At 37.3% G+C, this 13,765-nt stretch overlaps 1 protein-coding gene across 1 annotated transcript in view; it reads right to left on the bottom strand.

Annotated features, from left to right (window-relative positions):
* The window catches only part of LOC150086753 (dynein regulatory complex subunit 11-like), a 283,392-nt gene that overhangs the window by 226,026 nt on the left and 43,601 nt on the right, over nucleotides 1-13,765 (bottom strand). The window contains exons 3-4 of the mRNA XM_090372244.1: nucleotides 9,050-9,286; nucleotides 3,166-3,285 (exon numbers count right to left, since the gene is read on the bottom strand). Coding sequence (XP_090228370.1) covers nucleotides 3,166-3,285; nucleotides 9,050-9,286 — 357 coding nt within the window. The remainder of the gene's footprint in view (nucleotides 1-3,165; nucleotides 3,286-9,049; nucleotides 9,287-13,765) is intronic.

Here is a 13,765-nt window from a genome sequence, read left to right as displayed (position 1 = left end):
TCTGGGAAGTTAAAATCCCCCATTATAAGACATTCCGATTTACTAGCCCACTCTATTTCTCTGTACAATTGTTCATTGTACTCATTCGAGTCATTAGGCCTATAACACACTCCTACTCTTATTTTTGCTTTCGCAGTGCTTATGTCACACCAAACTGACTCAACAGTGCACTGTTCGTCTATATCAACTGGATGCACTTCATTTGATTTTATGTTTTTCTTAATTAATAGCATAATACCTCCTCCCTTTCTATCCTGTCTATCCTTTCTGTACACATTGTACTCCCCAAATTCCAGTTCAGCCTTCCTTATGTCTGTGTGACACCACGTCTCTGCTATCCCAACAATATCTGCCTTTGATGTCTTGACCAACACTTCAAATTCATCGAATTTATTTACTATACTTCTAGCATTGGTATACATGCTCCTATTCCTATTCCTAGTTACCCTAACACATCCCATATACCCACCTATTTCAGGATGACTTCCATCCGTCCCTGAAACCCCCAACGCCCCTCGCTCCAGGTCGCTAATTATTCTAATAGAAGTTGTGCAAGAATCACCTTCACCTCTGCCTACGGCTACTGTTAATCTATTAGTCCTTGTATCCCCCAAGCTATCAGTTTTCCGACCCACCTAACACTGCCTCAATAGCATCAGCAAATATTCTTGCCCCCTTTCTATTTAAGTGTATCCCATCCCTGTAGAAGCAGTCTCTCCTGTTAACAAGTACAGTCCAGGCTGAAAAAAATTCTATCCCTTGAGCCTTGCACAATCTTTCCAGGGCCGAATTGATCGACAAGGCTCTCATCATATACTCCCTTCTATCGTGTCTGGGCAGAATTTCAGAAACTTTCAAATTCAACCCTAATTCTTGGCTTTTGCTCAACAGTGACCTGTACTTTTTAAGCAATTCTGCCGGTCTCCTACTCTTAATATCATTAGTGCCAACGTGTACAACTATATCACCTTTTGTGCCCTTAAAAGATGATATCCGCTCTACAACGTCCTCAACCTTTGCCCCTGGCAGACATACCCTGGTCCTATTCCACCTATCCTTTTAAAAAGCATGTTCCCCGTTTCCCTGACAATAGAGTCACCAACAACTACTAGTTCCTGTGGGACCAGCGCATTCTGCCTTGGGGGTTGCCACTGTGTTGCGTGATGACCAAGTGCAAGCTCTGGTGTTGATGTGGGCAGCTGAGAGCCTGAAGGGCCCTTCAATTCAGATCTTTCGAGGGCATCCACCCTGTCCTTCAAACTCTCATATAGGCCCATAACAACGCTGAGTTGTGGCCTGATTTCCTTACACTCCTTACATCGCGCACCCACAAAGACATCCCCCCATGGCAATATCATGTTCCGTTCCAGAGAGTTCGGGAAACATTTCACAAGTTGCACATTTTTTTAGGCTGTGATGCGTTGGAGAATCGCCCCCCCCTCAGTTCTCCCCCGAGTCACAGCACTCCTGCCACTTTGTGCCCGTTGCTTTGCTGCTCTAGTTGGGGCAATTGGGGCATGATACTTTAAATTAATAAGATCAATAAATTAAATTAATTAAATGTCAATATTACGCTATCTAATAGAAACAGTGAAGCATATTACTCTATATAACTATGCATTAGAGCTACCTTGCTACCTCAATTAAAAATTTGAATTCCCTACCACTATATACAAAAACAATGGCTGCAAGATTCGAACGAAATAACGGTTTTACCTATATTAAGTATTAATCCACAAAAACTCTTTATCTAAATTAAAATAAAAATAACCAGTGTAACTATAACTATAAGACTACATATTAAGTAGAATATAAAATAACAATTATGTAAATAAAAAGGGAAACACTTATCATTTTTTCGGAGCCTGTAACTCACAGCTGTAATTTTTAAAGAGAGTCAGTGCCCTCTTGGGCTGAGAGGTGGCAAATGAAGTTTAACATTGACATATGTAAAGTACTACATATGGGAAACAGCAACCCCAGAGCAACGTATCAACTGTGTGGCACTACACTGACAGTGGTAGAGAATGAAAAGGACCTGGGGGTTATTGTGCAGGCAGATATGAAGTTCTCTGAGCAGTGCAGACGGGCTGCAAGAGTAGCTCATGGTGTCTTGTCAATGATATACAGGAATTTTTCAAGCAGGGATAAGGAGGTGATTATCCCCTTGTATAAGGCAATGGTCAGGCCCACCTTGAGTACTGTATACAGGTCTGGAGGGCTCATTTCAAGAAGGATGTAGATCCGCTGGAACGTGTACAGAGAAGGGCAACAAGATTAGTGAATGGAACAAAGGGTTGCTCTTATGAAGAAAGGCTTAAGTTTTGCAAATTACAGTGTCTGGAGACCAGGCACCGACAAGGTGATCTCATAGAGGTGTATAAAGGCTTGAATGGGTTGAGCATGCTCAATGCTGATGGCATTCTTCCTCTTGCTCAGAATAATCACCTGAGAGGGCATAAATTCAAATTGAGGAAAGACAGATGTAGGATAGATGTGCGGAAATTTGCCTTTAGCCAGCAGGTAGTTGGTTGGTGGAACAGACTTCCATCCCTTGTTGTGGAAGTTGATAGCCTAAATAAATTTAAGGCTCAGCTAGACAGGTATTTCGAACGAACAAAGGGGTGAAGCGGAAGTTTTTTTTTTTTTTTTTTTGGCTGAGCTGCATAAGCTTGCTTTCTTGCATCATATCTCTCTACTAATGCTAAATGAATTTACACCTTTTCACTTTTTGCTCCCAATTTTAAAACATTCCTTTGGACTGCTAATCTAAAGTTGGTATGTGGTTCAACAAAAACGAAAAGCCAACAGAATTTCTGTGTGCATTTGTGCAGCATCATACTTGATTGATATGAGTAAATTAAATATCAGTCGTGATTAGCAGGAACTAATTAGAGGTAAACATTGTAAAGTTTGATTTTTGCTAATTGATTAATGAGAAGAGAATTATGGGAGAAGCATTCTTGAGGTAGTGAGACACTGTTATTAGACTTTCGCCCATTTTTCTATATATATCAGTTGTTAAACCATAAAGGCCCTTAACTCTAAGTTGACCTAGCAACATACCATCTTGGTTTACTTTTTATAGTTTCATTTCTTATCAGCAATAATTTTATATATATTTCAATTTTTTATTATTATATTTTAATAAATGAAATAGCATACCTTTTCTGCACCTGGGGGAGAATATTTTTCCAAAATTTCTTGTAAAGCAGAATGCTTTTCCTTTTCCTCATCTGGTTTCTCTCCCAAAAAATACCAAGGAATAGGAATTTCCAAATCTTCCTAAACAATTATGCAAATGTCAGTATTTTTTTTTTTTTTTTTTTTTTTGTTATAAGTATAGACCCTTACGTAATGAAAACATTTTTCGTATGTGAGTATTGCTAGAAAAAACTCCAAGAGGAAATATTTGCTTTCCTCAGGTCCCTTCATTTAGGCTATTATTGTTATCTAATATTTCTAAGTTCTATATTTTAATAATATAATTAAATAACATATGAGAAGAAATGTATAATATGCAAATATTAATATTTATTAATTTATCCATAAATAACTGAAAGGTATACAAGAGAAAATAACATTATAATATTTACAAGGTAATAAGAGCTTTTAGAGGCTCCCAATGCCCATGACAAAGAAATTTATAGTAAATATCTAATTATTTTAAGAGCAGAATTATAACAGCTGATTTAAAAATCTTGACCACTTCAGGAAGAATATCAACAATAACTGTAGACTTCTAAAATATCATATGTCGGTTACTTAGAATGATATGCTTGAAAATGTGTAAGTTTCAGGTTTGCCCCTGCCGTAGGGATGCACTCTTTTTTCCCTAATTTCCATGCTTCAGGCAGATCAAATCAATATGTGAGTAGAGTATAAATCATTGATAAAGTAGTCAAAGGCAATTTTCTTTTATAAAACAACCAAAAACTGAAAATTAAAAATAACTATATGTTCTGGCTGAAAACAAAATTTATTAATTTAAGATTTGGACAAACGTGGTAAAATAAAAAAAAAAAAAAAAAAAGCTACTGCATACTCCGGTAACTTCATTTTTCACTAAGCTCATTGGACTCAGTGGCTTTGGTTAAATAACCAATTTGGATAAAATGGCTTTGTGCCTATTTATCTGTCAGTTTTATAATTCGGAGTTTTGATTTCACTGTTTAGGACAATGAAACCAAAACTTTTTAGCGTAAAATAAAGTTTCATTTATAGTTTATTGGGCAATTTTTAATGATAAGGAATAAAAAAAACCACTTTTGAGTGAAACAGATTGATTTTATTAAATTGGCTATACCTCTTGGACCACTGGTCAAAATTCACAAACATGACATTGTAGTCATGTTTGTGAATTTTAATGGGGGATTTTAATTTCCCAGATATTGTCTGGAATTTGTGGGTTGGTCACTCACATACTAGCAAGGCTTTTTTGGATTTATTGGATGATTGTTTTCTACATCAGCATGTTTGGGAGGCAACTAGAGGGAGTAATACTCTTGATTTGATTATCAGTAGTGATTCTTCATGCATCACGAATCTACAGATAAAGGAACCACTATGTGGCAGTGATCACAGTGTGCTGAAGTGGGATTTACACAAAGAGGTAACTAACATCAGGGGTAAAGGGAAGGGTTTTTGCTTTCGTAAAGGTGACTACGATGGTCTGAGACAGTATTTAAATTCTATACAGTGGGACCAACTGATGATGTTACCAACAGCAAATTCAAAATGGGAAGCATTCAAAGAACTTATCTTGGAAGTTACTAGGCTTTACATACCAACTAAGAAATATTGTTCAAGGTTTAGGCATAAATGGATGTCAGATGAACTAATGAGACATATGGCAGAGAAGAAAAATGCATGGAATACATATAAAATAACATGTGACACAGAAGCCTATGATAGATATAAGCTGGTCTGTAACCAAGTTACAAAGTAGGTTAGGCAGGTGAAGGCAGCTTACGAGAAATATTTGGCAAGGGATGCAAAGGAAAACAGCAAGGAGTTCTTTACTTATGTAAACTCTAGAAGGAAGGGGATGAATCAGATTGGTCCACTTGATATCGATGGTTCAACTGTTGATGATCCTGCTCTGGTAGCTAACAAACTAAATAAATATATTGCATCAACATTCACACATTAGGTGTTATTCAGCGAGGGGAATGCCAGAGGTGTATTCAACTCTGGCAGTAAGCTAGATAATCTTGTAATAACTTAGAGTAAAGTGGAGGAGAAATTGTTGAAGATAAACACAAGAGAGGCACCTGGGGTGGATGGGATCTATCCAGTTATATTAAAGGAGGCAGCAAAGGAAGTAAGCAACCCTTAGCCATAATTATGAGAGCTTCCTTGGACTCAGGGGAGGTACCCATAGATTGGAGATGTGCAAATGTGACCCCAATTCACAAAGAAGGATCAAAGGCTGACACAAGTAATTATCGAGCTGTGAGTTTAACTTCTGTTCCAGGAAAATTAATGGAGGCACTGATTAAAGAAGCACTGCAGGATCACCTAGACAAGATTTCAGTTATAGCTCAGACACAGCATGGTTTTGTTAAGGGAAATTCTTGCCTGACCAATTTGATTGGATATTATGATGCAGTCACAAAAGAACTGGATGCAGGGAATAACTTTGATATTATATATTTGGATCTTAGAAATTCTTTGGATATTGTTGCACATAGAAGACTGCTGCACAAATTGGAGCAGTGTGGCATTGGAGGCAAATTGCTGCTATGGATAAAGGGATGGTTGAGCGGGAGAAGACAGAGAGTGCTAATCAATGGACATTGTTCATCGTGGACTAATGTTATTAGTGGAGTCCCTCAGGTTCAGTGTTGTTTCTGTATTTATAAATGATACTGATGATGGTATATCAAACTTAATGTCCAAGTTTGCAGACAATAAAAAGGTTGGCAGGGTTGTTAAGGACACAACTGACGTTATGGTGCTGCAACAGGATTTTAATTATATTTAATTATAATTTTCCTCTGCTATGATGAACAGATGTTCTTCTCCCCTGGGAAGGAGGCCAATCTGTGCTATTAGCTCTGTTCTCAGGATGTCATATATTATACATTCATATAGAATGTGTGCCCAGTCTTCGCCACAGGTGCAGTTTGGGTCATCAGTCAGCCCTAAGGAGGTTAGTTTTGCCTTTAGGAAGTCGTGACCTATCAAATATAAATGTTGTAAAAAGTCCAGGGGCATACCACTTAGGTGGCTTTGGGCTAACCATTGACACCCATGGCAGAAACAGTTTGGTAACCAAACCTCTGTTTCTTGCTCCCACTTTATTTGCCATAGCTCATGGAGCTTTGTAGCTATTCTTTTTTTTCATCATTGAAAGTGTTGGTTGTATCAAGGGCTATCTCCAGAAATTCTGTGGGTATGCCCTTTTTAAATCTATAATATAAGCCTCTTTTGGCTACTTCCAGGTAAAGTGGGAGAGCTCTGGCCAGCAACTGTAGCGCAGGTGTGCTTACTGTGTGACATGCTCTGGTAATAGCGTGTCCTTTGTATAGATTCTAATTTATTCCTATTTCTTACTATGGCCGAGCAGGTGAAACATGCACTGGCTCGATAGGTGATAACAGGTAGGAACATTGCACGGTATATGATTGCCATGGTCTTTCTTTTGAGTCCCCAGTCTGCTCGACTGATCCTGCATAATTTCTTACTTTCTTCGCCAAGTAGATCAAATGGGGGTAAAAAGTTAATTTTGAATCAAAGACCACTCCAAGATATTTTAGTTCTGTTACCATTTTTATAGTGGTTGTGTTAATTTTGATTTGTGGATGTCTTCTTATGTCCAAATTGCCTTTAGTTCTGTTATTACCATTTTTATAGTGGTTGTGTTAATTTTGATTTGTGGACGTCTTCTTATGTCCAAATTGCCTTTTAGAAGTACTTGTTTGGTTTTTTCAGGCGATATATTGAGCATGTGTATTTGTGCCCACTCCTGCAGCTGCAAGAGGGCAGCATTTGATCTTTGCTCTACTACCACTCACGTGTTACCTTTTACAAGGAGAATCATGTCATCTGCAAAGGCCAGGCTTTCCACGGGGATCAGATCCAAGGCCAGAAATTCATCCAGAACAATGTTCCAAAAGAAATGGTCAAGGATTGAACCCTGCGGGCAGCCTTTATTTACAGGGCATGTCAATTCCTGGAACCTTGTGCGTACTGAGATACTTCTGTCTGTAAGGTAGCTGTTTATTACCTTATAGAGGATTCGTGGGGCATTTGCCTGGTGAAGTCTCCTAAGGACACTAGGCCACCAGAGTGAGTCAAATGCCCCAGCAAAGTCAATGGAGATTGCCAGCATATATTTCTCCTCTGTGTTTTTAACTGTTGTCAGTAGGTGGTGCATGGCATCCTCCATAGAGTTGCCCTACTTAAAACCATACTGATTGTTGGAATGTAAACCTGCTTCTGTGTAATATTAGGCTAATCTACTATATATGTCTTTCATATATTTTCCCTAGTACAGGGAGTAGGGCTATTGGTCTATATGATTTGGGATCAGTAGGGAGTTTTTCAGGGTTTTTGAGAATTAATCTTAACACTGCTTTTTTCCATATTTTTGGGAATATACCTTCTATCATACAGTTATTATATAGTTCTATTAATTTATCTGGTGCTATTTCCGCTATTTTTTTGATAATCTCAACCTCTAAGAGGTCAAAACCTGGGCATTTATTATTTTTGGTTTTAGATAGTGCTATTTCTAAGTCTTGTGTAGTGAACAGAGGTTCAATCATGGCATTGTCATATTCAGTGTTTTCTTCTATAATGTCCAGCTGGGTGGGGAAAATATCCCCAGTTTCAGTTTGAATAATACTGTCTAGGATGTTATTTACAGAGTCCACTCAACACAGGGTTGGGGTTCCATCTGGTTTGACAGTAGATCACTGACAGTGGTAGACAGTGAAAAGGACTTGGGGGTAATCGTGCAGGCAGATATGAAGTTTTCTGAGTAGTGCAGACGGTTTGCAAGAGTGGTGTCGTGTGTCTTGTCAATGATATACAGGAATTTTGCTAGCAGTGATAAGGAGGTGATTATTCCCTTGTATAAGGCAATGATCAAGCCACACCTTGAGTACTGTATATAGGTCTGGAGGCCTCCTTTTAAGAAGGATGTAGAGCTGTTGGAACGAGTACAGAGAAGGACAACAAGATTAGTGAATGAAACAAAGGGTTGCTCATATGAAGAAAGGCTTAAGTTTTGCAAATTACAGTGTCTGGAGACTAGGCACCTGCGAGGTGATCTGATGGAAGTGTATAAAGCCTTGAAGCTTTATACATTTCAAAGGTTTGAGCATGCTCAATGCTGATGGGATTCTTCCTCTTGCTCAGAATAATCACCTGAGAGGGCATAAATTCAAATTGAGGAAAGACAGCTGTAAGATAGATGTGTGGAAGTTTGCCTTTAGCCAGCAGGTGTTGGTTGCTGGAACAAACTTCCATCTGTCGTTGTAGAAGTTGATAGCTTAAACAGATTCAAGGCAGAACTAGACAAACATTTGGAGCAAGTGGATGGGTGAAATGAGAAGGGGATGTGTGTGTGTGTGTGTGTGTGTGTGTGTGTGTGTGTGTGTGTGTGTGTGTGTGTGTGTGTGTGTGTGTGTGTGTGTGTGTGTGTGTGTGTGTGTGTGTTTGGCTGATGCTATATAAGCTTGCTTTCTTGCATCATGTGCCCTTGCTAATGCTAATGCCAAGAGATCATGTATAAAAACACAGAAAGTCAGAAAACAGAGAAGGAATTCATATTACTGAAAGGACAGTGAATTATATGCAGATTAAAGTTGTTTTTTTGATGAAATTTCAGTAAGGTATTTGGTTACTTAGTGATCTTTAAAATGACTGTCACTTTAAAATATATCAATAATTTATAATATAAAGCATCTAAGCAAATTCAGCATTTACTTAAACAAAAGAAATTATCTACACTAGTCAGCATGACCATGCAGTGATCTTATCATCATTACAATCAACAATTTCATGTTTATGAACATAACACTATTTACTTTTCACTTACAGGTGCCAATTTCTTTTCAATAAGAAGATCATCTAAGTAGTGGAAATCTGAGCACTCCAGTGTTACCATTTCTCCTTTGAGCTCTAAAATGCGTCCTATAGTACCATCAAGGAGTTTTCGAACAACATGTCTTTTTTGAGGATGTAGCATCTGATCATAGCAATCTTGTAATGCTCGTGTTATTTTAATATACTCAAGATAAAGAAGTGCCACGTTTTTAAATGCTACATGGTAATCCTATAGGATGAGAAAAAAACTTTTCTAAAAGAGCAAGAAATCAATCATGAAAATAATAACAGTTCAAAAATAGTGTGTTAGAATTTTTTAAAACATGGAGGGTAATTATGAAATGTACTGCTATTAATGGGTGGGCAAGTATACAAAGAATACATTTATTATATTTGTAGTCATGTAGAAACTATTTGAATCTCTCACCTCATTTTTTAGTTATTTTTCACTCAAAAATTATTTTGTTCACCAAGCAGTAGTTCATAATAGTTTTCAAGTGTTTCTTAATTTTTCAATTAAAAACTAAAGAAATCTCTACTGAATAGGAATGAAAGATTTATAATATCAACTAGTTTACAAATCCCAGCACAACCCTAGACAGATGTATTGTATAAAATTTTTGTTAATTGAAAATATATAATGCATCCTATAAAGGTATACCTTTCCTATCAATATGTTCTGAGCATCTGTTACTTAAATTTATAATCAGTACAGTATATTAAACAGTAATTTTCATATGAATTTTACTATATAGTAGAACCCCGTTAATCCAGACTTGACGGGACCACACTCAGTCTGGATTAGTGAAAGTCTGGATTAACCGGAAGCTATCTTTAATGTACTAGTTTTTATTTACAGTTACTAAATGGCAAACTTTTAGCTAAATTGGTTTTTATATTAAATTAATAAAGCAATATTTTAAAGTAAAAATTATAAAAGGTAAAAGAACATGGTAAGTAAACAAAATACTGTATAAAATAATAAAGTTTTAATGTAGAACATTATATTACACAAAATTAAACATAAAAAAAAAACTGCAACACAAAACAAATAACTATTTTCGAGAAGTTTACTTGAAACAGTCCTCAATGTTTTTATGCTTTAATTTTAAAACTCACTTTCAAAATTAACATGTATATGCGCGGACAATGCTAGCTGCAGCTGTCAACTGAATAGGCCAGCACTCGAGATTACCCTACGATTGTCTCCAACCATACCACATGGTTCAGTCGGATTTCAGGAGGTCGCAACCATAAAACAATAAAAACAATTAGCAGTCCACTGTTTATTAGGCTTTTCTGTTAGTGCAATCTATTATAAACAGATAGTAAACACAATATTATTGAATTTGCGATAATACCGACAGCAGGAATTCTGTGGGTTTTTATGTTATTATGGTGAAATGTGTTTCCCCTTCCATGAAATCATCAATAATATCAAAAACATAAATAAATTTTCAGAATGTTCTCTTCATTCTTATTTTTTAAGTTTCGTAACTTGTTACTCCATTCCCACTTGGGCATATCATGTTAGTTGCAATTTGTGTGTGCGGTGTTCTTTGTTATTGATTGCTTATCTTTTTTATTGTTTTAAATTTTAAACCCTCTCCCAAATGTCAGTGAACAGAAATATATTTTTTTTCAATAGAATTTTCCCCCTGACTGAAAATCCAGTCCAGATTAACAGAAAGTCCGGATCATGGTCCGGATCAACGGGGTTCTACTGTATTTATTATTCTTTTCCAGTTTTCAAAATAATTTATTTATCTCATTATATATTTTAAAGTATTATTATACTTATAGGTAATATAATCAAGAAGGAAAATTATGAACAAGAGTACAAATTGAACTGTGTTACATGTGGCAAATTCAATGTAAGCTGGTATGTAACTTCAGCAACAAATGAAGAAAGGGGGGGGGGGAAGAAGAAATCAATCAATAAATTTTGTAAATTTATATTACCGTATTTCCCCATGTATAAGACGCACCTTTTTTTGAAAAATTTGGGGTCTAAAAACTGGGTGAATCTTATACAGTGGTTGTAGATTTTTTTACTTGCATTTCCCGCTTTTTCGAGCTTGACTTTGCACTCATTGTTTCGTACTTGTTACCGGTATATTATGTTACGTTTTGCCATGTTCTTCCCAGAAATGGCTCAGAAAAGATTTTCGTACAGTGCTGAATTCAAGTTAAAAATGATCCAGTTTGGAAAAGTGAATGGAAATCGTGCTGCTGAACGAAAGTTTAGTCCTCCTCCAACTCAGAAAACAATCCGAGACTGGCTACAGGAAGAAGAAACCCTACTGAAAATGCCACGGCAGAAGGCGGCCATGAGAGGCAAGTCAGCAAAATAGCCTGATTTAGAGAGGGAATTGAAGATATGGATTGAAGAGCAAAGGGCAATTGGAATTCCTGTGTCCACAAAGATGGTTCAGCATGAGGCAAAAAGAATTGCTGATTTCAAAGGACACAATTGGTGCTTCAGGTTCATGAAACGGAATGGACTAAGCATGTGTACGTGCACCAGACTTGCCCAAAAGATGCCTGAAAGCTATGTGCAGAAGGTCCTTGAATTTCATCATTTTGTCATTCAATGTCGGAAGACACATCAGTTTGAGTTGGGACAGACTGCAAATGTGGACGAAGTCCCCCTTCAATTTGATGTCCCAAGTAACAGAACTGTTGATAAGAAGGGGGTGAAAACTGTAACTGTGAAGACAAGTGGACATGAAAAGAGCCATTATACAGTTGTTCTAGCTTGTGGTGCCAACGGAACCAAGCTGCCTCCTATGCCGATTTTCAAACACAAAACAATGCCGAAAGAAGACATTCCTTGAGGAGTGATTGTCCACGTTCATGACAAGGGTTGGATGGATCTGGTTTGAGAAAGTTTGGAGCAGGAGACCAGGTGGGCTCTTACGCAAACCTGCCCTATTGGTGCTTGATCAGTTCAGGGCACACATAACAAAAAACACAAAGAAGATTGCTGCAGAGCAAAAAACAAAACTTGCCATCATACCTGGAGGCTTGATATCACAGCTCCAACCACTTGATGTCAGCATTAACAAACCCTTCAAAGCTGCCATGAGAGACGAATGGAACCAATGGATGAAGTCTTCTGGGGACAATTTGACACCAGCGGGAAGAGTGAAGAAACCAACTATAGGAGAAGTTTGTACCTGGGTGAAAAGATCCTGGGATAATATCAAGATTGAGATCGTTGTCAAGTCATTTAAGAAGTGTGGCATTTCAAATGCCATAGATGGAACTGAGGACGAGGCAATATATGAAGACAGTAATTTGTCATCAGACACAGATGAGGACAAGCTAATGGATGGGAGTTTTGACAGTGATGAGTTGTATGAATTTTATGATGAATAAAACTTGAGTTCAATAACTATGTAATAAATTTTTTTTCAAATTTCGGGCCCCAAAATTAAGGTGCATCTTATACATGGAGAAATACGGTATTTGGTTTTTAAATTATTTTAGGGAGCACATTCCATCTGTAATGCTCTTTATCTGGATTTATTTCTCCCCCTTTTGTTTGTTTGTTTGTGCTGTAGTTCCATATTGATTTTCTTCTCATTCACCACTTACTTGGCTTGTCATACTACTGGCATGTCTTATTTTATGTTATAATTATATAAATACAGACATTGTACAAAAAAATCTGTGCCTGGCATAAGGTTTTAGTTAATAATGTGCAAGCACAAATCCTATCATGAATGCTAATTAGTAGAGATCAACCCTCCTACTAATTAGCAATTTTTTCAGAATGGGATTATTTAAATTTTCAGAATTGGCTCATTTTTAAAACAATGAGTACATAATTCATTTAAGTTTTTTTTTTTAGTGATGCTGTTGTGTTTTCACTTTCCGTTCAAGTTAGTCCCATACAGGGCTGTAGTGGGGGTATACGCAGATAAAAAAAGTATACCTGCACATACCCTCCAATGGTTAGGCAGCAACTTGAGTACTGCATAAAAATCTAGGACATTCATTTTATGAAGAATGTGGATTGTTTGGAATGAGTGTAGAGAGCCAACTGGGCTAGCCAGGTGGGTAAAGTGCCTGCCTGGCAACCCAAAGGTTGCGGGTTCGAATCCCGCCTCGGGCCTGGATCAGAGTAGAAAATGTAAAAACCTTGGGAGGTGCAATATGGCCACAGAAGCCGATGTGCCAACAACTAACAAAATAAAAAAAATAAAAAAAAAAACAGAGTGTAGAGAAGAGCAACAAGATTAATCAGGGGCATAAGAGGAATACTCTTAAAGAAAGACTTCAGTTCTGCAGTGTTTTGGAAATGACACTTACAGAGGATCTGATCGAAGTGTTCAATGCTTCAAATGGACTGAGTAAACCTAAATGTAGGTGATCCACAATCCTTGCTCAAGTCCCCTTATATGCATTTTTCCAAGAAATTAGTATTACTATTAGTAGTGGAATACAATGCAAGAAAGCAAGCTAATAAATAATCAGCCCAAAAAAAGACCAGAAAAAGAAAACTACCCACATCACCTACCCATTCCCTCCAATAATTGTCTAGTACTTCCTGGAATTTATTCGAACTTCCGACTTGCACAACACATGGAAGCTTGTTCCAACAATACACCACCAGATGACTGAAGGCAAACCTCAGCACATCTATCTGGCAACCACCCTTTCTCAATTTGAATTTATAACCCTTCATGTGTGCAGTCTGAGC

The sequence above is a fragment of the Mastigoproctus giganteus genome, chromosome 4, assembly GCF_048544385.1.
Source record: "Mastigoproctus giganteus isolate SK-2022 chromosome 4, ASM4854438v1, whole genome shotgun sequence".
Taxonomy (NCBI): domain Eukaryota; kingdom Metazoa; phylum Arthropoda; class Arachnida; order Uropygi; family Thelyphonidae; genus Mastigoproctus; species Mastigoproctus giganteus.
Note: the sequence above shows the minus strand (reverse complement) of the source record. Positions and strands in the feature narration are given on the sequence as shown.